At 41.7% G+C, this 25,458-nt stretch overlaps 1 protein-coding gene across 1 annotated transcript in view; it reads right to left on the bottom strand.

Moving 5' to 3' along the window:
• Positions 1 to 305: 305 nt before the first annotated feature.
• CACNA2D1 (calcium voltage-gated channel auxiliary subunit alpha2delta 1) overlaps positions 306 to 25,458 on the bottom strand; it is a 578,231-nt gene continuing 553,078 nt past the window's right edge. The window contains exons 37-39 of the mRNA XM_030217110.1: positions 24,840 to 24,952; positions 20,828 to 20,910; positions 306 to 2,221 (exon numbers count right to left, since the gene is read on the bottom strand). Of these exons, the coding sequence (XP_030072970.1) occupies positions 2,105 to 2,221; positions 20,828 to 20,910; positions 24,840 to 24,952 (313 nt within the window). The 3' untranslated portion in view covers positions 306 to 2,104. The remainder of the gene's footprint in view (positions 2,222 to 20,827; positions 20,911 to 24,839; positions 24,953 to 25,458) is intronic.

The following is a 25,458-nucleotide window of genomic DNA, read 5'->3' on the forward strand; positions in this document are numbered from 1 at the left end:
ACTATTCAAACTCCAGTATTAATGGACATTTATATTGATTCAAGAAGTTATTATCAGTCCAGAATATTCTAATTTGAAAGGTACCTTAACTATGGAATTGTTTCAAGACTTTCAGTATCCACCCCTCTTCCCAAAATGCATGATTTGTTAGCTTATCAGTTTTGGTTTTCCATGCGTTCTGTTCCCTTGGAGGCGTATTCTCAAAGCACTGCTTTCCCCGGGATTGGTAGTATAGAATGTTACTACTATTTGGGTTTCTGACAGGTACTTGTGATCTGGATTGGCCACAGTTGGAAACAGGATACTGGACTAGATGGACCATTGGTCTGACCCAGAATAGCTATTCTTATGTTCACTTAGAAGCAGTGGTGTAGCTACAAGGGGCCACGGGGGCCGGAGCCCCCCCAAATTGGCACAGTGACTAAAAAATAGGACAGGGTGTCGTCAGACATTGTGAGACTAGCGCAGGACAAATGCTTTAGCTGGCAGGGGTTGGGGACCCCTGCCAGCCAAGGTACCTTCGCAGTGGCTGTTGGGAGGAGAGGCGGTGGCGGGCAGAAGCGGCGGCAGGAGGGCAGCAGCAGGGAGGCGGGCCAAAATGTGGCCCCCCACCTTGGGGTCTGGCTCCCATCCCGTCGAGGTCTGGCTACACCCCTGCTTTGAAGTTACATGGTGTCTCTCTTGCAGCTGTGTGTGCCTTTAACTTTGGCCCACTGAGAACGTAAGAGTCAGGCACTGCCACATTTAGGTCTGATTTACGTCATGTTTTATCAATCGGAATTTTTTCAAAATGTTAACAAGAATCAGTAAAGCAGAAGTGCACAAGATGCTACTGAGTAAGGCTACTCTCGTCTGAGCGAGGAGAAGGCACTGACCGCAGGCTGTAGCACTTCACACGGCCTCTAGTGGAAAGGGGAACTGGGCCTGAATCTGCTTTCAAAAATAAACATGTGAAAATGATTTTTATGTACTTATATACACACAGATATTCAGATGGCAGCATACATCTGTATAAATTACAGACACTGTGAAACCTATTGATCTGACAGCTGAGGGGTCTAAGCAGTCACTTCATTGCACAGTATATTCAGAGATCCGACCAAACTGCATCACACTGCAACATTTAATGTCCCACATTGGAGATAAATCACTCCCTCTTCAAAGAATTATAATAAAGTGAAAAGAGCAGCAGCATCATGCAAACTAACCTTGGTAACCAAAGTCAGACAGCCAGAAACACTAAGGTTTGTTTGTATTCACAAGTTTTTTTTCTCATTCTTTTTGAAGATTTTGGCCGACGCCTCTGGTCTTTACACACTGCAAGTGCATACAAGAAGCGGTGCACGATTCCATACAACGGGATGACATTGCATCACGAGGGGACGCTCTTCATCTCACTACAACCACAAATTCTTCAGCACCTTTAAAGGTTTTGGTGTAAATTTACCATATTCCCATTCTTTTCATAATCGATTCTTTATGAATCCACCAAAACATCGCTGGTCACCCGTTTTTGACACGGTTTGGCAGAATAAGTCACTCACTTTAAGGCATTCAATCATGTGAACTTTTGTAGAAGACTCGCCAATATTCTTGCTTGATTAAACTTTTTTTTTTTTTTTTACAGACTCACTGTCTGCAGTTTTCTGTTTTCTTTTTCACAACACAGATAAAGCAGTCATTATACCGAATACAATAAAATGGGGTTAAACAAATTGTCTTTGCACACATAGACATGAGATACAGAAAGGAGCACAATAAAATCAAAATTAAGTCCAAATAAATAAGATAACTCAGATTATACAGAAGCCAAATTAAGGGGAGCCCTTGACATGAAGTCATCAACAATGCAACAACCAACCAAAGGGTCTTAATTCTTCAATACAGCACACATGGATTTCGTTTCCGATGGCGAGAGGGTGAAGCACTCACACAAATCACCTTTGAGAATTCGGGACGGTGACATGCAGCCATTGTAAATGCTCTTATGAGTCTTTCACATCGAGTTGTATTGAGTGATAGACACAGCTGTACTTGACCCCTCTTGTTAGGTAAATCCAGGGTAATGTTTTGGCAGGATTATACAGGTTTTGGCTGTACAAGGTCACAATGGACAATGTCTGCTGCTGGATAAGAGCCACGCAAGAAACAACTGGATTCCTACCATGAACCATAGTGATGGGTTCAGTCCAGAGACACCACCACAGTCTGTGTAGTTTTCCTAAAGGAAAAAGAAAAAAAATGTGTATTAATTACAAATTTCCAATGATTAGAGGCGTTTAAAATATTATTCTACTTATTGAGCAATCAAACAAGTTAGCCCATTTTATGGGTCCTTTCTGCAGCTATGCAGACAATAAATATGTCTGATATTCAAAAAGATTTAACTTAGCTGAAGAAATTTGCTGCTGGAGCCCCTTCCTCTGCTGCCTGAGCAGCAAAGAAGCCGGAGGGTGATCTAGCCTTTGACACCGACACTTCCACTCATGCTCAGCTGAATTCAGGAACGGAGCAGGTGCAAAGGTGCTGGTATCCTAGCTGGTGCACCTCACCAACTTCCTGTTGCTCAGGCAGCACCAGGGCTTGAGTATCCTTGCCAACCATAAATCTGGTATCAGAAGTTTGAAGGGGCCTGAGTCCAAAGAGTGTGTGGGGGGGGGGGGGGAGCCCACACCCCCTGTGGCTACATCACTGATCCTGACAGAGCCATAGTGCCTGTACCTAATCACATTCCATTTCAGGCCTCTCAAACCATCAACCCTACTATCCTGCAAATATTGTGGAAAGGCCATTATCTGATCCCAGCAGCTTACTATGTCTGTGCATTGTGCTCCACAGCATCTGCTAGCATTACACAGAAACACCACAACCGCCCCTATTCCCAAATCCCAGATCTCCAGTACATCTCTATCCAAGCATCACGAGAGTCCTGGAGACTTCTGTGAATGTTCATAACACAACAGCGTTCATTGGAGCCAACTCTGTGGGTGCTTGAGCACCCCCAATATTGAGAAAAATTCCGTGTATGTGTTCAAGGAGAGGTCATTTCCATTGGGCTTAGCACCCCCAATAACTTTGAAAAGTTGGCTCCTATGACAGCGTTCTATTTCAATCCCTAAAATTCACACATCTCCATGCCAGGCTACAGCCACCTAAAGTGCTGAGACAATAATGCAATTCAGATCGTTTCCCCCATCATGTCCGTACATCTAACAGATGCTGTTCTGGAATAGCCATGCTGGTCTGGGTTGCTCAAAGACAATGTTCAGTTCATTTATGGGAACCATGTTGTTTGCCTGGAATACTCATATCCCCCTGGGTTCTCTCCCAGCGGCCAGGCTTACACATGGACCAGACCTTCTTTGTCCATCTGATCTTTGAGGAGTGGTTCCCTTCAGCTACCTTTTTCCCCCGGGAGGACACTTTTCTGCCCAGCTCTCCATGCTCTCGATCCCCTCTCCTCAGAGGACCAATTCTCCACTTCTGGTCACCCCTGCTTAGGGCCACCGAGACTAAGCCGGGCCTAGGGCAAGGCCACCCCCTCCACTGCCGCCCCTGGTCTCACCTGCCTGCCCTCAGCTCCGTCCGCCACCGAGCCCCCTACATTAAAATTGGCAGCGTCTCAGCTCCGTTTGGAAAGGCAGATCGCCTCCCTTCAGGCCTTCTCTCACTGTGTCCCGCCCTCGTCTGATGTAACTTCCGGTTTCCGCAAGGGCAGGACACAAGGAGGGCCCAAAGGGAGGCGATCTGCCTTTCCAAACGGAGCTGAGGCACTGCCAATTTTAAGGCAGGGGGCCCCGTGGTGGATGGAGCCGAAGGCAGGCAGGTGAGACTGGGGACTGCAGCGCCGGTGGCCTGACCCCGGCGCCGTGCCCCCCTTGGAGGCCTGGGCCTGGGGAGTTTTGTCCCCCCTGCCCCTGCTAGTGGGCAGAAATGCTACACTGTGCTCCCATAGCACCTGTTTCTTTTGTCATGACAGGTCTTGGTAGGGGTTCAGGCTACCAAAGACCCTACGTAGGTCTAAGCTAACATTTTATTACTCAGACGCCATTCCTGATTTAATAATTTGTGCCAATCATCTCTTCTCATAACACTCTCTTGCTATAATTTTGCTATTACTAAATGTATATTTTCTTACATAATTCTTATACATCTCTTATTATGTTTGCTGAAAAATACTATCATGTTCTATCATTATCATGTTACCCAAAATCCTTCTGTTATTACTAAATGTATACTTTCTCATGCATTTCCACTACTCATGATGTATTGTAAGCCACATTGAACCTGCAAAGAGGTGGGAAAATGTGGGATACAAATGCAACAAATAAATAAATAAATAAAACAATCTAATACAACTCCTTCTCCTGTAAACCAAATGCCATTCTTCAGTGGTATTTTATTACCGCAGCCCCTTCAGGCTGCATGACAATGTTCCTGTCCAAGCAACCCCTAGGAAAGTCCACTCACTCCTTCTGGAGCCCAAAAGGGTTTCCCTGAGGAGGGTTATATGTACATTAATGTCAAGCACCCTTAGGTGGTGCTAAGTGCAATGCGTAGTCCATGACCAATCTCAGTCCATACTCTGCCCAGTCAGCACCCCATCCTACGCTAAGCAACTAGGGGCTGATATTCAGACCACGGGAGTTGAGCCTAGATATTTAATTCCAGGCCATTTCCAGTGAGTGGCATTGAATATCCAGTTTATTTTTGGCCAATTTAAGTAAAACTCACATGGACATGGAAGCAAAAATATTAAGAGAAAGTCATATTTGGGCAGGATAACTCTAATTTCTTATTAATTTATTTACTTATGACATTTATATTCCACATTATCTCAAATAGAATTCGAGTTCAATGTGGCTGACAAAGTCATAAATGTAGAACTGACAAGCCGTTCCGATTACATAGAACAAGTAGGCAGAAATGTAACTACAAAATTCATTGCCCATAAATGGTGCCCATAGCTTTTCATGTCTATGTATACAATTCATTTTTAACCATATTTGATTTATATTTGTAAATCAAACACATGGTATTCCACCACTACATATAAGTACCTGTATACAATATGTAAGCCGGATTGAGCCTGCCATGAGTGGGAAAGCGCAGGGTACAAATGTAACAAAAAAAATGAATTTGGTAGACATAATGATGATGTCTATAAGATACAGGTAACCCAATATTTAAGATTTCATCTATTCCATTTCAAACTACTTACCAGTACGATCTTATTTTAAAGCTCCAAGATTCTGATTCTGTCAAACACCATCAACTATCATCAACTTCCTCTGCATCGTCTTCAAAGAAATTCATACAGAAGTGCAAAGTACAATCATTTGTTGCTCTATTACTGGAAGCTTTGATCTCCCATGCCTGGTCTGAGTTTACAACTTTAAAGGGTCTAATTTCTCAAACCAGTTGACCTAAAGCCTTTAATCCTACAGTGCCAACTGGTAATATTGCTGATCCACAGATTCTTTTAGGACTGCAGTGCTACCCAGTGAAATTTGCATAAGGAGCTTCTGACATAAACAATGTGCCTTGGCCCAGCAAATTGAGAGACCTCGAGGATCCCAGTGGTGTGTGGGAGAGGAAACAATAATCCCCACCAACCAAAGAGAAGACAAACGCGCAAGAGGTCAAACACCTACATAACAGTCTTAAAAGATCACCTCACTGCCATACCAAAGCTACCCCCAGCACCCCCCCCCCCCCCAAACCATCCTTTGGAACTATAGGATGGTTGAATGCCAGATCAGCTGCTATGAAATCCTCAGCGATTCATGATGTCATCCACGAACAGCATCTTAACATTTTAGGAATAAGTGAAACCTGGCTAGATGAAAGTGGGGGCTTACCACTGGCTGAACTGTGGGGGCTTACCATTGGCTGAACTATGCCCAACAGGTTTCAACATCCAACATCAACCAAGACCAGGAAGATGCGTTGGAGGGGTAGAAGTCCTGATTCAGGATATAGATTTAGATTTTATTATTTATAACCCACCCATATCCAAGGTGAGGTACAAAATACACCTGTAGAACTCATAAAAACATACTACACAAAGAAAAATTGACTAACAACAAAGTCCATACTCAGCAAGTTCAAATAATTAAACTGTGCAGAATTGCCATTACCCAACTAAATTAATCAGAATCTCTTTTAATCCCGCTAAAAGAGGAGAAACCAATCTAGCTTCTTATTGTATACTGAGCACCTTGTAACAACACATCATCTATACAAGAACTCCTTGATCTGATTACAAAAGTGACCCTGAATTACCCTAGGATGGCGATCATGGGAGATTTCAATCTACACATTGAAACCCCAGGTACCACCATAGCTGTCTTCCTGGACATGATGACGGCACTAGGATTCACATAGGTGATCAATTTTCCAACCCATGAAAAGCGTCACATATTAGACTTGGTGTTCTACAAAGGGGTTGACATCCCAGAATACCAGCACTGAAATAACACACCTATCATGGACAGACCACTTTCTAATTAAGTTTTCCGTAAGTGACCACCTGAAACAAATGGCACCTTCCAGAGTTTGGAAGGAGATCAGAGACAAGAAGAAGCTGACTGCTGAGAATTTCCTAGAGGCCTTGGACTATCCACATGTGGATGTAAAGACAACAGTGTCAGAACAGGTTTATATTTGGCATACACACTTAGCTAAGACCTTAGAGAAAATGGTACCACTAAAAAAGGTCTTATGCCCACTCACAAACCCTCACCTCGGTTTTCTCCAGAACTTCAGAACCTTGAGAGTGAAGGATGAAAATTGGAAAGGAGACGGCATAAATCTTGCCTAGATGAGGACAAGATTTACGCCTACATGCCAAAGTACAATCAAGCTTTAAGAGCAGCCAAAAAACAATATTTCTCTCAATGCATTGAACAGGCTGCCAATTCAACCAGGCCCCTGTTCAGTAAAATAAACAGCCTATTGCAATCCCCACAACAGAAACAGCCTACCCAGTCAAAGCTGAACTGCAATGAGTTTGCTGCATACTTTGCCAGCAAAGTTAAAAATCTCCACCAGGATTTACAGGCAGTTTCACCCAGTCTCCAGTCAGCTAACCAGGAGGGTACAAACTTGTCCCCTCCTGACACAGACATATGGGACTCTTTTAACCCAATAACCGAAGGAGGACCATGACAAAACCCTATGAGGCCTTCAACCAGCTACCTGCTCTGTCGACCCCTGCCCATCAAAGATATTGCAGCAGGCAAGTAGGGGCCTCATTGAAGGCACCACAAAAATTGTGAACTCCTCTCTTTCTAATGGGCAACTACCAACCGCATTAAAAAGGGCAGTGGTGCATCCTTTGTTAAAGAAGAACAACCTTGACCAGGACAAACTTGATAGTTACTGGCCAGTGTCTAACATCCCTGATACATTCAATGGTTATTATGCAGCTTGACTACTTTATGCTGGTATCCATCAAATAGAGATTAAATGGTTCTGAACTAGTGGTAATTAGGCTGCTGACCGATTATGGGAAATATGACCACGTTACCCTGCTTCTGAGAAATGAACATTGGCTTCCTATTTCTCATAGGGTCTGAGATAAAACTCTTTGTTTGATAAGATATAGCACACAGGTAATCCATTTTATCAACCAGGCAGCTGAGGTTTTATACACCTACATGGTCATTACAATCTAGCTCTCAAAATCAACTAGTAGTTCCACCTTTACGAACCTTCAGACTCGAAACCTTACGTGCCAAGATATCTAGCATTGCTGGCCTGCTTCTTTGGAATGCTATGCCTTTATATTTATGTATTTAAAACATTTCTAAACCACACAATCCAATTGTCCTAGGTGGTGTATATAATCTGTGATTGGAGGGCTCTTGAAATGCATTCTAGAGATTACTTAAATCCTATTTCAGGATGCTTTTGGGGCATAATTTTGACAGAATACATATGTTGTTTTCCTCTTTAAATGCTTGCTGGCTCAGAGGTTGGGGCCCTGTTGATTAGTACTGGATATGATATAATATGATGATATGATACTGTTGGTTTTATGCGGTGTGGCTGTCTATGTTTTTATATCTACGATCTTTATGTTCTTTCCTATTTTGACTTTTGGCGTTCTTTCCTTACTTTTAAAAATAAATTATTGTATTGTAAACCGCTCAGAAGGTCATTCTTATAGGTGGTATAACACATTTTTAATAAACTTGGAAATTAGACCATCCTCTATCTGTAGAAATCCCAGAGGTTAAGATCATACTATTATCCTTCCAACACTGGACACCATTTGTACTCCTCCCATACTTTTTAATATCTTTATGCAGTCAGTAAGTGTGGTAAATCTTTTCATATACGCCAATGATATCATTTTTCTTTTGACTACCCTTGCGTCCTGGTCAGGCACTATGGGGTGAATTTTATATATGGTTCAGAAAAAAAGTGTGATTCTATAAGCCATGCTTAAAGTTAGGCATGGTTTTTAGAGTAGCGCTTACCCCTGGGGATCATGCCTAACTTTTGGTATGGCTGTTTGTACCAACTGAAATGTGGTGCAAATGTACACACCTAAATTGGGTGTGCATAACAATGCACATATATGCTAGAACTGCTCCAAATTCTGCCCATAACCCCCCCCCCCCCCCCATTGCTGTGCTTTATTTTACTTGTGCATAAAATTTAGGCACAGATCCAGCACCTACATTTACATGTGTAAATTTTAATTAAATTACTACTACTATCAATAATCATTTCTATAGCACTACGAGACGTACACAGCGCTGTACACATTGAGAGGAGGAGTGGCCTAGTGGTTAGGGTGGTGGACTTTGGTCCTGGGGAACTGAGGAACTGAGTTCAATTCCCACTTCAGGCACAGGCAACTCCTTGTGACTCTGGGCAAGTCACTTAACCCTCCATTGCCCCATGTAAGCTGCATTGAGCCTGCCATGAGTGGGAAAGCGCGGGGGAAACAAATGTAACAAAAAAAATTATATGCAGGTACTTTCTCTGTCCCTAGAGGGCTCACAATCTAAGTTTGTGTACCTAGGGCAATGGAGGGTTAAGTGGATTGCCCAAGGTCACAAGGAGCTGCAGTGGGAAGCCAGGATCAAAGCCCACTGTGCTAATCACTCCTCCACTAATTGTGCCAGTAATTGCTTGCTAAAAAGCCATTTATTGTGCTAATTAGCTTGTTATTCAATTAAATTGCACATGCAAATTGGGCACGTGCCCATGTTTGCATGGAAAGTTTTGGTAACTTTTCTAGAAGCGAGGGGGGGGGGTTGTCTCTCATTAAAACGTCTATGAGGTTAATAGAGGACTGGGTCATGGCTTATCTCTTAAAGCTAAACACACAAAAACCAAAGTTCTTATGGACCTTCCAATAATCCTAGATTCCACCACACTCTTAAACTATGCTCTGACCAATTTTCAGTTGAACTACTGTCAAAAGTACTTGGAGTAGAACTTGATAACCAGTTGTTTATGAATAGTTACACTCAGGTTGTAGTGAAGAAGTCCTTTTATTCTTAGGAAACTTTGAGAAATGAGGATATAGTTTAAGCTACTAGCTTTTAGGCTTTTTGTTCAATCTCTGATCTTACAGAGATTAGATTATTGCAATATTGTTGGTTATTTATTTATTTTACACATTTATAGACCAGTTAAATCAAAGCGGTGTAGAAAAAACTTAGAAAACAAAATACATACAGCACTAACAATAAATTCAATCAAATACAAAGAAAGCACAGACCACCACTGATGTTTCATATCCATCACTTGCATCAAAACTGTCAAGTTAAAGAATGAAAAATCACCTGGACTGGATGGTATACACCCCAAGGTATTGAAAGAACTCAACATGAAATTGATGATCTGCTGCTAGAGATCTATAACCTGTTGTCAAAATCATCCACAGTACCTGAAGACTGGAAGGTGGCCAATGTGATGCCAGTTTTTTAGAAGGGTTCCAGGGATGATAAGGGAAATTACAGATTAGTAAGCTTGACTTCAGTACTGGGCAAAATAGTGGAAACTATTATAAAGAATACAATTACAGAACATGTAGGCATGGTTTAATGGCACAGAGTCAGCATGGATTCAGCCAAGGGAGGTCTTGCCTCACCAATTTGCTTTATTTCTTTGAAGTAATGAATAAATATGTCGATAAAGGTGAGCTGGTTGATGTAGTGTATTACTACTACTACTACTACTATTTAGCATTTCTATAGCGCTACAAGGCGTACGCAGCGCTGCACAAACATAGAAGAAAGACAGTCCCTGCTCAAAGAGCTTACAATCTAATAGACAAAAAATAAAGTAAGCAAATCAAATCCATTAATGTGTACAGGAAGGAGGAGAGGAGGGTAGGTGGAGACGAGTGGTTACAAGTGGTTACGAGTCAAAAACAATGTTAAAGAGGTGGGCTTTCAGTCTAGATTTAAAGGTGGCCAAGGATGGGGCAAGACGTAGGGGCTCAGGAAGTTTATTCCAGGCGCAGGGTGCAGCGAGACAGAAGGCGCGAAGGTATGTAGATATTTAGAAAGCTTTTGACAAGTACCTCATGAGAGACTCCTGAGAATATTAAAGAGTAATGGGATATGAGGCTCTGTCTTTTTGTGGATTAAGAATTGGTTATTGGAGAGAAAACAGGGTGTAGGGTTAAATGACCATTTTTCTCAATGGAGAAGGGTGAATAGTGGAGTGCCTCAGGGATCTGTACTGGGACTGGTGCTATTTAACATATTTATAAATGATCTGAAATCTTCTGCCCAGTATGCCATGTTGGCCAAAAAAGCAAACATGATGCTAGGGATTATTAGGAAAGGGATGCAAAATAAGACCAAGAATATTATAATGCCTCTGTATCGCTTCATGGTATGACCTCATCTTGAGTACTGTGTTCAATTCTGCTCACCAGGGCCGGTCTTACACAGGGGCAACAGGAGCATTCGCACAGGGCCTTGTGCCTCCAGGGGCCCCACGGCGCTTCCTGCCATATCGTCGCTCGGCTGCTTTCCTTCCAGCCGCCCTGCGTTTAAAAAGTTGCAGCGGTGGCAGCAGCAGCGATAAAGCAGGCTCGCCTCTAGCCTTTAAGTCTTCCCCTTCTCTCTCAGAGTGCACTGATGCAATTTCCGGTTTCCGCAAAGGCGGCAAAGTGTGCATGCTGAGAAAGAAGGGGAAGGCTTAAAGGCTAGACGCGAGTCTGCTTTTTCACTGCCACTGCTGCGACTTTTTAAACGCAGAGCGGCTGGAAGGAAAGCAGCTGAGGAAAACTTAGGGCACAGATGTGGCTGGGGCTGGGGTAAAACGGGTTGGGACCTGAAACTCAGGGGCTGAAAAGGGGGGTAAGTTAAGTTGGGGGCTGGGGCGGGTAAGTCACTGGACATGGAGGGGAGAGCAGAGGAGAATCGCTGGACATGGATGGGATGGGATGGGAGGGCAGGGGACAGAGGAGAATCACTGGATGTGGATGAGAGGGGAGGACAGGGGGCAAAGGAGAATTGCTGGGCATGGATGAGTGGGGAGGGCAGTGGACAGAGGAGAGTTGCTGGACATGGATGGGTGGAGGGGAGGGCAGGAGAAATGCTGGACATGGATGGAGGTGAGGGAAGACAGGAAAGAGATGCACATGGATGGAGGGGAGAGGAGAAATTCTGGATAAGGATGGAGGAGACGGGAGAGTTGAAATGCTGGATATGGATGGAGGGGAGGGAAGAGAGAGGATGTGAGATGAAGTGAGATGAACATGGATGGAGGGGAAGAGAGGGAGGAGAAATTCTGGACATGGATGGAGGAGAGGGAAGAGAGAGGAAGGAGATGCATACTGACGGAGATGAGGGAAAGGGAAAAGAGGAGAAAAAATGCACACGGCTGGAGAAAATAGGCAAAAGCTGGATCCACTCTACCTCCTCCAGTCAAGTCCACGGAAGACCCAGCTTTTACCTATGGATGTAGGGCAAGGAATGAAGAAGAAAGGAGGAAAGTAAAGAAATAAATGGAAAGGAAGCCCTGGAAGTGAAGTTAAGGGAGCAGATAGAAAGCAGCAGAATCAGAGACTGGGACCAACATGATCAGAAAAACAAAGTCACAAGACAACAAAGGTAGAAAAATCATTTTATTTTAATGTTAGTGTTTGGAATATATCCAATTTGAGAATTTACATCTGCTGTCTTATTTTGCAATGCATAGCAATGTTCTGTTTTTCTGGTATTGTGCTGCATGCAGAATCTGTATGCTAATTTGGTTTGCATCATTTTGGATACACTGGAGCTGTAACAGCTTACAGAAATTATTTATAATGAAAAAAACAAGTTATTTTTCTCCTGTACTGGTGTAATATTTTCAGTGATTACTGTTTACATGTGCCATGGTTGGTAAAAGGGTGTGGCTAAATGTGTCAACATTGTCCAGTTCAGCACACTATTAGCAGCCAAGTTCATACAAAGTTAATTATGTTCAGTGGAAAATAAATCTGTTGGCTCAGGCTGCTTGCTATCTGAATATTCAATCACTGTTTCATTATTGCTACCAAGTATTACATATTAAGGGGATTCGTTTATCTAGTCCTTACGTGCACATGGTTTTGCTTTTTAAACCCAAAGGTTTCCTAGTATAGCATTTTTCATATTTGAATTAGTTTTTGTATACAAGTTTTGCTTGATTTGTCTTTATTTGAAATAAAAGAAAATGTTTAAAACATATCTTGTCAACAAGGGGCGGGGCTGGGGGACTGGGGGGGCCCCAGTGAACTGGTTTGCACAGGGCCCCACAGTTGCTATATCAAAAAAAGATATAGCAGAATTAGAAAAGGTTCAAAGAGGAGCAGTCAAAAAGATAAAGGGGATGGAACTCCTCCTATATGAGGAAAGGCTAAAGAGGTTAGGCATCTTCAGCTTGGAAAAGAGATGGCTAAAAGGGGGTATGGTTGAGGTTTACAAAATCCTGAGTGGAGTAGAACGGGTAAAAGTGAATTGATTTTTCACTCTTTCAGAAAGTAGAAAGACCAAGGGACACTCAATGAAATTACATGGAAATACTTCTAAAACAAATAGGAGGAAATATATTTTTTTTCACTCAAAGAATAATTACGCTCTGGAACTTGCTGTCAGTGGACGTGGTAACAGTGGTTAGTGTATCTGGGTTTAAAAAAGGTTTGGAAAAGCTCCTGGAAGAACAGTCCATAGTCTGTTATTGAGATGAACATGGGGAAAGCCACTGCTTGCTCCAGGATTGGTAGCATTCTATTCTATTTTTTTTATTTGTACCCCGCGCTTTCCCACTCATGGCAGGCTCAATGCGGCTTAGGTACTTATTTGTACATGGGGCAATGGAGGGTTAAATGACTTGCCCAGAGTCACAAGGAGCTGCCTGTGCCTGAAGTGGGAATCGAACTCAGTTCAGTTCCCCAGGACCAGAGTCCACCACCCTAACCACTAGGCCACTGGAATGTTGCTTCTATTTGGGTTTCTGCCAGGTACTTGTGATCTGGATTGGCCAGTGCTGGAAGCAGGATACCGGTCTAGATGGACCATTGGTCTGACCCAGTATGGCTATTCTTAAATGCTTATCGATGAGAACTTTAAAGGATGTTTATATTTTGTACTATACAGTGGTTTTTGATCATAGTGATTATAATATTTTATTACTGATGTTACTGTGTTATTTTTTTTAACTTTTGATTATTGCATACTGTTGTATAGAGAGCTTTCATGGTAAGGTCAAAAATAAAAAATAACTTATGTTAAAATGGTTTTGCCTTTGGAAATCATCTAAAAGAACTGTGACTGACTAACCACATTCTCCTTGTAGCAAAAAGAGGACAATAATTGCTCATTACATTCTTCAGAACTGATGTCTAAACTGCATGTTGTTCTATTTAATGGAACTTGTCAACGATTCAAAGCCGTATATTGCTGTGATAGTGGACACAATCAGTGTTTTCACTAAAGATAACCGAGGGAATGGTGGTCAGAATCTTGTGCAGGATGTTACAAAATGACTAATAGGGGAAATATGTTTCTAAAATTTTGTTTCTCTCAAACTTTAACCTATGAGTCAGAAAAAAGAAAACAAACCAAATGGCATCATACAGTCAAACAGTATAAGGCAAGACTAATGCTGGTAACAGGCCTGAAAAGGTCCTGAAACTCGTATTTTGCTTTGGTAAAACCATTTCAGGCAGAGACTGGAAAAGTACGAAGAGACAAAACCTGCAAAGAAAATGGAGCACATAACTATCCAAGTGAGGCCAGAAAAGATTTAGGAAATTCATGGAAATAATGCTCATAAAATGTGATTATAAACCTGTTAAGATGACCATCTGTAGAGAAAGATCTGAACGGTCCATCCAGTCTGCCCAACAGTTGCACTCATTATCAATTCATGATTTAATCAACAATCATAATACTGAAACCAACCTCTTAGATCTGAAGACAACAATTCTCTTCCACCTTGACCGGTTTCAATCAGTCCTTATCTCACTGGACCTCACTGCAGCATTTGACTTGGTCGACCATTCTATTCTGCTCTCTCATCTGTACTAGATAGGACATCACAGGATGGCCTATGCCTGATTCACCTCCTTCCTCGCCCATCGCTCCTACATGGTACAATCGTCTCCCTCAGATTAGACTCCCTTTTCCTTACAATCCGGTATGCCGCAAGGATCCATTTTATCACCTTTGTTATTAAAATTTTTTCTACTAGCACATTCCCTTCGCTTTACTGCATTTGTTTACACAGATGATATTCAGCTTATGTCCTTGATCCCCTAAATTCTCAAAACATCTCTATTCTTAATACCAAACTCACACAACTTATCGACTGACTTAATGACAATAAGTTAGCGCTAAATCCTCAAGAATCTAACCTCCTCCTCTTCAATGGCAATAAAGACATTTCTCTTCTTTCACCTATCCCATTGGTCTCCTGTATAAAGATTCTAGGGGTTATTCTTGATAAGCTGACTTTTCACCAACAACTCTCTAAAATTATCTGCCGTTCTTTCTACAAATGAAAGCTGATCCGCTCTATCCGTAACCTCCTCCAGCTATCTGCACTCAATGTCCCTGTTCACTCGCAACTCGCTCTACAAATCCCTTATGGATAAGGATACCTATCGTCTGCAACTTATCCAGAATACAGCTGTCAAAGTTATACATAGTGCCCGGAAGATTGATCACGTAATTCCCCTTCTGATATCATCCCACTGGCTGCCGTTCCATCACCGCATCACCTACAGAATCTTAGTTCTGGTCTTCAAAATCTGAACTACAGGAGAACCAACCTTCCTAGCAAATCTGCTGTCTACCTATATTCCTACTCGCTCCCGCCGTTCACAGACCCAACAATGTCTGATCATCCCCTCATATAAAGAAATCACTCATGCTAGAATAAAGTGCTGTATTTCCTCAGCACAAAGCTCTGAGCAAAAGAACCAGCTTCCCGAGAAGTTACGAATCCAGTCTAATTGCATAGGTAAATAATCTAGGTAGTCATTTACACTTGTTGGACAGCAAATATGCGTACTGTGCAGGGGCAGACAGTTACAATTTTTGATGCTTATGCTACCATTTTATAAAGACACTTAGATGCCTATATATCTTTATAAAATTGCACCTAAGTTGGTGCCTACTTGCCCTCTTAAGTCAGATGCCCTGTTATAAAATTGCCCTTAAAAAATTCTAGTTTAAAACATTCTTTATAAGTAGGTTCTATCAGTCGTCAAACTGACATCATCAGTCACGGTACTTAAGCTCTCTATCATGATCTTGGCTGTATATTGAAACATAGCATTCTTTGTCTCAGTTTAGCATGCCCATTTGCATTCTAGGAGATGGTGGTAGTAGAAACATTAATTTTTACAAACTGAACATTTGCAGAGATATGTTCATTCGCTCTTGTCACCACAGTTTCACATTCATTTATCTGCTAAGAATAAAAATGAAAGAGAATAATAAAGCAAAAGGAAAGCAAATAATTAGAGAAATGAACTGACCCTCAACATTATATGAATACTTGCAGCAAAATGAAGATAGGAGTGGACATCATGGCAGAGACACGACTTGCTGTACGTATAGGCTGATCCTGTTAATAAACAGGCAGAGTAGCCAGGGGAAGAAAGGAAAGAACACAGAAGAGAGAGACACACGAGATGAGATTTCATGCAATCAGCTGGCAATTAGCAGAGTTACATGGGAGCGTCCACTCCGAACAAAAGATTCACGGTATCGCATCGAAAACACATTAAATGAAAATATTCCACTGTTACAGAAACACACAAACAACAACATAGATTAGCACATCAAGCTAGTGAGCGAGAGTTGTACCTTCACACAGTAATACCTGCTATTCAATATACAACCAGATTGTTCCTATCAAAAGAGTGTGACTTCTATTTCTGTATTATAATTTCTAAATGATCTCCCCTGGTCACCCTTTTCTGAGTATGCTTAGATGTATTCCATCTCAGAATTTCTAATATCACTGTTTTATGATTTAACTTGCTTTGTCTTCTGTTCATAGGGATTGTTAGGGACAAGTGAAAAATATATATATGTATATTGTTCACTGATAATATTGCACCCTACCCCCTGGATTCTATAAACAGTGCTCAAATTTGCATGCGATCCTATGATCTACAAAAAAATAAATTAGATAACGAGGCATTAACACTCAGCAATTGGCTGTTAACAAGCAATTAATTGGCACTAATTTGGATTTGCGTTTGGATCTGGCTGCATGTGATTCCATAAAGATACGCATTCAAATCCTCTCATATGCAATCCAAAAGGGGGTCTGGTCAAGGGAGGGGCATGAGTGGCTCAGGGACATTCACAAAAGAATTCCGGGAATCTGTGTTCAACTTGCCTTCCAGGATTTACAACAGGTTTCAGCTGGTGCTTGTATAAAGGATGCGCATCCCAGAGAACCCTTTATAGAACATGGCTGAGCACTAATATTTCTCAGTACGTATTTATCGGCACCATTCACTTTTCTTAAAGATATTTGTTCTGAAACAAACAAACAAAAAAAAACCCAGAAAAAAGACAACATTTTTTGGCTGTCCATCTTCATAGTAAGGCGCCTATCTGGCAAGTCCTCCTTGCTATAAAGAAAACTGATAGTTCTATCCTGTAAAATTCATGGGTCACAGAAATGACCAAAACTTTGAACATTTTTGACTTGTGGCATTTTTATTCAATCATTGAAAATGATACTTGAGTCAGCTTTGTCATATGAGAATTTAAGAATCATCTGTTATCTTGCATTGTGTTGTCCTTTTGTTTTTGCATCAAATGGGAAAGAGTTCCATGATCATTTTAGAAATGTACTGCATTGATAAATTCAACAGATATGGTTCATTTAAATGAACAGCAGCCCAAGCATGGACTCTTGCTCTTATCTCCTTATCTCATTGCAATATCATGTCTTTATATCTTTCATTCAGACTCTTCTTTAGATATAATTTAGTCATTGTTAAAAATTCATGGTCCCTCTACCTTCTTGTTCTTTATGGTGGCTTCTTCCTTTGCAGACAACATTGCAGAAAGACTGGTAATGTTTGGTTCTTGAAAATGATACAAAATCTTCCACACAGTAGACACCCCCAGGTGTGAATAACATAAGAAAGAACGAACTGAAGCTTGAAGAATGGTCCAGAATTTGCTAAAAAACATGCAGGGTCATACATCTGGGCTACAAAAACCCAACAGAGTGGTACAGGTTAGAGGGTGAAGTACTTCTGTGCACAGAAGAGGAGCAGAACTTGCAGGTGACTGTATGTGATGATCTTAAGTTGGCCAATTGGTAGAATATCCAGAAAGAAGTTTGGGTGCATAGAGAGAGGAATGGCCAACAGGAAAAAGGAGGTGATAATTCATCTGTATAAGACTATGATAAGGCCTCATTTAGAATACTGTGTACAATTCTGGAGACCACACCTTCAAAAAGGCAGTGCCCACTAAAATGATCAATGATCTTTATCATGAAAAGAATGGGGACAGACATAAAGATCTCAATATGTACACTTTGGAAGAAAGGTGAGAGTGGGGAGATATGATAGAGATATTTAAACACCTCTATGGCATAAATGCACAGGATGCAAGTCTCTTTCAATTGAAAGGAAGTTCTGGAATGAGGGGGATAAGATGAAGGTGAAAGGGGACAGACTCAGAAGTAACGTAAGAACATAAGAGCATATTTGGATGCCCAGTCTTCCAATTTCCTAAGTTCTTCCTGGAATTTTTCACAATCCACATATATTTTGACAACTTTGAATAGTTTTGTGTCATCTGCAAATTTAATCACCTCATTTGTCATTCCGATTTCCAGATCATTTATAAATATGTTAAATAGCACTAGTCCCAGTACAGATCTCTGCAGCACTCCACTATTCACCCTCTTCCATTGAGAAAAATGGCCATTTAACCCTACCCCCTTGTTTTCTGTCCAATAACCAATTCCTAATCCAATATAGAACATTGCCTCCTATCCCATGACTTTTTGATTTTCTCAGAAGTCTCTCATGAGGAAGTTTGTCGAAAGCTTTCTGAAAATGTAGATACACTACCTCAACCAGCTCACCTTTATCCACATGTTTATTCAAGCCTTCTTTTATGGAAATGGTAACTAATTCATGGAACAGCTTCCTGGTGGAAGTGGTAGTGACAAATACTGTAACTGAATTAAAAAAAAAGCTTGGGATAAGCACACAAGATCTCTAACAGAGAGGAAGGGATAGTGGATGGCATGGATGAGCAGACTGGATAGGACATCTGGTCTTATGTACCCTTGGGTTTGTATGTTTCTGTTTTCTCTCTCTTTCTTGACTTCACCTCACATTATCTTAGTAATTATTTTGACCTATAAAGGTTAATCTCTATAAGTCAAATCAAAAATATTGCAGGCTGTCCACAATATTTGTATAAGGATGGGTAGTCCACAAAGGAGGCATGGATATCACTTTTAGAACAAGCATTAAAGTACTATGGGAAATGCTTTTGTTTAGCTGTGTTTCACCTGAAACTTATACAAGGAAGGACAAGCCCTGATGTTTAAAGGTGACCATAATCTTCAAAGCAATAGTTTCCATTGGTCAGTATCCTGCTTATAATCGAACGAGAAAAACGCCCAAGTTCCGACCTAAATCGGGAGATGGACGTTTATCTCACAAAAATGAATAACACGGTATAATCGAAAGCCAAACTTGGACGTTTTCAACTGCACTCCATCGCGGAAGCGTACAAAGTTGACGGGGGCATGTCGGAGGCGTGGTGAAGGCGGGACTGGGGCATGGTTATCACCCGAACAGAGATGGGCGCCTTTCGTCGATAATGGAAAAAAAGTATGCGTTTGTAGCTAGAATTTAGGGCACTTTTCCTGGACCCTGTTTTTTCACGAATAAGGCCCCAAAAAGTGCCCTAAATGACCAGATTACCACCAGAGGGAATTGGGGATGACCTCCCCTGACTCCCCCACAGTGGTCACTAACCCCCTCCCACCACAAAAAATGATGTTTCACAACTTTTTATTTTCACCCTCAAATGTCATACCCACCTCCCTGGCAGCAGTATGCAGTTCCCTGGAGCAGTTGTTAGGGGGTGCAGTGGACTTCAGGCAGGTGGACCCAGGCCCATCCCCCCCCTACCTGTTACAATTGTGCTGCTTAATGCTTAGTCGTCCAACCCCCCCAAACCCACTGTACCCACATGTAGGTGCCCCCCTTCACCCTTAGGGCTATAGTAATGGTGTAGTGTTGTGGGCAGTGGGTTTTGAGGGGGATTTTGGGGGCTCAACACACAAGGGAAGGGTGCTATGCACCTGGGAGCTCTTTTACCTTTTTTTTTGTTTTTGTAAAAGTGCCCCCTAGGGTGCCCGGTTGGTGTCCTGGCATGTGAGGGGGACCAGTGCACTACGAATCCTGGCCCCTCCCACGAACAAATGCCTTGGATTTATTCGTTTTTGAGCCGGGTGCTTTCATTTTCCATTATCGCTGAAAAGCAAAAACACCCAGCTCACAAATTGTCGAATAAAACATGGACGTCTATATTTTTTTAAAAAATACGGTTCGGTTCGGTCCGCTCCTTCAAGGAACCGTTCTCGGAGATAAACGCCCATGGAGATAGACGTTTTCGTTCGATTATGCCCCTCTATATGTAAATGGCAGTCACAAATTGCAAATTGTGCACTTTCTGCAACCACATACCCATGGAGAGGCTGATGGGGGGGGGGGGGGGCAGGGTTGGAATTGCAAAACTGATGATTTTATAGAATTTGTTTGGTACAGTGCTAACAGGACTGTGGTTTTTCTGGGAGCAGTAAAGAATATACTGTCAAGAGTGCATAGAGACATCTGTGTACTAATTCCACATAAAGACCTCTTCCTAAGATCACTGCTGGCTAAGAAACACCACTTCATTACTTGAGAGAATTGTGAATTGTGCAGATGCTTTAAGGAGCCAATTCTAAATTGCAGTATGAAACAATTTACCAATTTAAGACTTGTTATATCTGGGAAGAAATGTGTCTCGATATTATCAGATGCAGCACAGTCACTATATCTTGCTTTTAGGGTGTCATTTTAGAGGCTAGCCTATGAATTAGTGTGTGAAGGTACAGTCTGGAAAGGAGACAGATAAGCAGCTGTTAGTTTTATGTTAATTATGGAACACAGTTGAAATAAAGAGACTCTACAAGGTCCAAGGCACAATATCTATTTCTAGAATAGTCTAAAGCTGCTGTTTCCGATAAAAGAAGGACTGACACGGCAGAAAGGTGTCTAGATTCACCACATAGGTACAGTTTAAGTTGTATCTATCCAAACTATCAGGCTTACCAGCGTGTTATCATCAAAGCAGAGGTCCGGCCCCTTTCTGTGGCGCGGATTCTGAACTAGTATGCAAGGATTGGGTCCATTAGCTGGAGGTTCACGTTAAAGAGCGTAACTTTAGCCCATTTTCAATTCCAGAAAACTTATTTTTTAATAATGGTAATAAATGCCTCTGTACGATCCTTGTTTCTAACAACACTTTGTTTACAACAACCTCTCCAAGATCTCAACAAGCTAAGTCAGTCCCAAGACTGGGCAACATCACTGAGGAGATCTATTGGTTAGTGCAGCAGCCTGAGAACCTGGCGAACTGGGTTCGATTCCCACTGTAGCTCCTTATGACTCAGGACAAGTCACTTGACCCTCCCATTGCTCCAGATACAAAATAAGTACTTTGACTGTAACCACAGAAAGGTGGTATATCAAGTCCCATCTCCTTTCCCATTCCCCCTATTCCTATTGTGACTTGCCTAGAAGGATTTTATTCACTTTTATGGTGTATAAGCTTTTACAGATAAATAAAATACATCTGGAAGTCAAAAATGGTGTATCAAGGTCACCAGGAACTAAGCTAAAAGAGCTGCAGATTTTACAAAACTTTAGAAGAGGCCAAATCAAAGTGACTGCATTACTTCAGTTTTGACTGAATTGTACTAGTTATCTATTAATGGATGACTGTGGTCTAAGGACTTAATACTAACCACTGATTTCTTGATCTGCTATGAACCAAGTCAAGCTCACAGGAAGGGGAAGGGAAAGGGAAGGGACTGGATATAGCAACTTTTGGTGGTACAATCAAAGTGGTTTGCATATTACATTCAGGTACTTTCTCTGACCCTACAGGCTCACAATCTATGTTTCTCTGCATCTGGGACAAAGGAAAATTGAGTCACAAGCAGCTGTAGTAGGAATAGAACCCGTTTCTCAGCCCACTGTACTAACCATCAGGCTACTCCCCCCAGAAAGGTTGATACCATTTCCATCTGTGTCATTAGCCAGACACTGAATGATACAGAATAAGGCATCTTCATGATTTGCAGCTGAATCTGAAATTTTCTTTCACTTGAATTGTGGATGGACTCCTACAATTTGGCACTTAGACAGAGGTCAATGCATAGCTTTATCAACAATTTTACTAAGCATAGTTTTTTGTTAGACAATGTTCAATTTGTCAGGTTTGAGGGACTGTTAAAAGCCATCTGGTCAATATTTTGCAGGAGTTAAGCTTTCACTACCTGCCAGCAAAAGCATCGCTTCCCTATCTGGATATTTTGAAAATATAATAATTGTTTAAGTCACTAATCCCTGGATTCTATATGTCGCCCAAAGACAGATGCCATATTCTATAATCTACGCACAACTTCAAAGGGGGCATGGCCAGGGGAGGGGCAGAGGCAGGTCAGTGCTGTTCCCAGGATTTAGGCACATTTCGGTGTCAGACAGTACTTGGGTGCCTTTGGCTGGTGTAAACGCGGATATCCAAAGTTAGGCATGAAATTATGCAGTATGCTGGTATTTTACAAAGCCAACTCTGCCCGGAACTGTCTTTATAGAATTTGTGTTTAATGTTCATCATCCCAGCACCTAACTTTGGGGGACCGTTACTGAATTCCCCCCCAAGAGATCATTTTACTTAAGAGGAAAAGTCAGACAGTGGAGCCAATGTAGAACTAATTTGGAACCAATGCGGCTGAATGCTACTACCACATTTTCAGATTCGTCGGTGTGGGTTCTTTTGATGCTGTTCCATGAGTCTCTTAGATTCATTCGCCACTACATGAAATTAGTAGCTGGTGTAGAGAGTTTTTTTCAAAACCACTAGATATTACACTTCTCATCTCCGATATTTTGGACCCCTGATGCAGACCTTTAGGCCGAAACACAGCCCATGTCGGGTCCTTGGATAATGAAATAAAGAACCCCTTTAATATACTTGCACACTGAATTGTGTATGTCAGTTCTGGTCTCCAATGGATGGACTTGTGAAGCTTTTTCTTCCTGTTTTGCTTTACACTTAAGAGAACATAAGAGTTTTCCTACTAGATCAGACCAATGGTCTATCTAGCCCAGTAACCTGCTCCCAAGAGTGGCCATTCCAGGTCACAAGTCCCCAAAAGCAGTACGATTCTGTGATACTTAATCCCAATAATAAACAGTGGCTTTCCCCAGGTCTACCCAGACTTTGAGGTGCAATAAGTGTAAAGCTGTGCAGTAAAGCCCTGCATTTCTATAAAGGGCAGACCTTTAGCACATAGGCAAAGAGGGTACCTGTTAGGTTATGTAATGTGGTTGCTCCAACACTGCCAGAAATGTGAAAAATCATCAAGCCACATCCTCCATAAACACATGTCCTTTACAGTCAATCCAAACACAAGTAATTCCCCTCTGATTCCCCCAACAGACCCTTCCCCCTCCCCTCAGCAGACCCTGACCTTTACACCCCTCCTTTTCAACCCTCCCAGGGCACACCAGGAATTCTCTTGTATAGTGGGATGGGACTGGAGTAGGTCACCTCCTTTCCTGCCCCATCTGGATCTAGGTGCAAAAATGGACCAATGACCCCTAGCAGAATTTCATGCTCCTACTGCTTTTACATGGAAAGATGCCCCCTAGTGGTAGCACTGAAGGACTGAATTCATCATTGCCATTTTGTCACCTAGAGCCAAACCGCTGGCATTAAATGCAGCTGTGCTAACAGCATTTATAATATCTAGCATGCAGCATCAACCGACACGCATGCTGTCACAGCCAGCCACGCCTCTGTTATGCCTGCAACCCACCCATACCTGTGACAACAAAGTGACATCTTTTTTTTTCTTACTGTGCTAGCTGGTTTTAATGCAGATTCCTTGTTAGCACAGGTCCGTACTAATGTCTACTGCATGGAAAAACCCACATCAGCTGCTCACTGCAGCTGTGTAAAGCGGCCTCTATATGGCCAAATATTAGTTTAAGGGAGGCAGGAAGTCATAAGGCCCCTAATTCTATTAACTTTGGCACTCAATTTTGTGACTAGAACACAACATCGCACAAACAAGTTACAGAATAGCACCTAACTTAATTGTTTAAGTGGGCACTATAACTGCTAATAATGACCTTTAAGTGGTGTTAATTGGCACCAAATTGCAGTTATGCACACCTGTACCCAGGTGCTATTCCATAAGCTTAGCGCTTGAGTTCTATAGTTCCATAACTGCCAAGAGGGCGTTAACATGGGAAGGGCATGTGTGGGTCAGGAGCGTGTCAGGCACTTATGCACTAACTTTATAGAATACTGTCAGTTATGCACGCAACTGATAGAATTTAGGTGCAAGCATTTACACCAGCCTAAAGTTAGGCCCTCAAATACTGACTTATGCTAGAATATCTATATTGGCTTCAGCGCCTAGCTTTGTTGTTATAAAGTATTTGATTAGCACTCAATTGTTTGGAATCTAACTTTTGCCACTCTTTCTTGCATCTACCCCAAAGTGTATTCAGTCTCTGCTTAGAGGACCTTCTCCATGAAGTGCACAATACTCCGTAAAACCAAAGTCCTTTGGTTGAGGCCATCAATGGGGCCATAATATATATACTTCTATACTCTCCCACCTAACTCTTTTCTTTTCCCTACTTAATCTTGTTACATCACCAACTGTATCTGATATCCTGGAATGACAATACCATTACAAGACTCTGTAAGCCAGATTGAGCCTACAAATAGGTGGGAAAATGTGGGATACAAATGCAATAAATAAAATAAAATAAATATATCCCTAGAATGTGATTTCTCCAAATGTTTGTCCATTGTGTTGACTTCAATGTTGACTTGAAAGTTGGTTTAGAACATAGAACATCCCTCATGCTTGTATTTCTTTGATCTGCTCGACTTTGTGCTTGTTGATATCATTATGTAATAACTTGTTATATTATTTCTCTTTTTTCATTGATTTGGCCATATACTTACCAGTATCTTACAAAATCTGAAATCACGTTAAACCTGTATACGTTCCTACCAAAGCCTGAGATGAAAGGATACAAGGTTGTTCTGCTTGGATCAGTGGGCGAGAGTCACAAGGGAGGCAGGTCTTTTTGCTGTCTACAATTATAAATACAAGATTGGTCTCCAAAAGCTTTTCTGCATGATATATTCTGGAAAAGAAAAACACAACAATCCCAATCGGAGTCATGAAGGCCAACTGTCTTGCTTGCAGTCATTGAAGATATTTAAACATATTATATTTTGAAACACTGGAAACAGCGTGAAAATAACAAAATGAAAAACAACTATTACTGCACCTGATGTCACTGCCTCCCCATCTGCTTCTACTCATCTACAGGGGTCTTCACTCAGCATCTGCTCATTAACTGCCATCTCTCCTGCACTGCTCCTTGTGACCTCCATTCATCAGTCAAGCTCTTCTCTGTCATTAACTGATAACTATTTTAAACCTTGCTGAACCACATGCTTAGAGCAACCTTCCAGAATTTGTTTGTCCTGCCTTTTCTCTGTCTGCGATAATCAAGCCCATCTCAGAAAACATCTTTTTGAGGATATTTTAAAATTGTAGTCACCAAACACAACCTTGTCAATTTGAACTGTGTTTAATGTAATAAATTCATTTCCTTAAACCTCTTCATTATCTTGCTTATGTACA

Source organism: Microcaecilia unicolor, chromosome 10 (genome assembly GCF_901765095.1).
Source record: "Microcaecilia unicolor chromosome 10, aMicUni1.1, whole genome shotgun sequence".
Taxonomy (NCBI): Eukaryota; Metazoa; Chordata; class Amphibia; order Gymnophiona; family Siphonopidae; genus Microcaecilia; species Microcaecilia unicolor.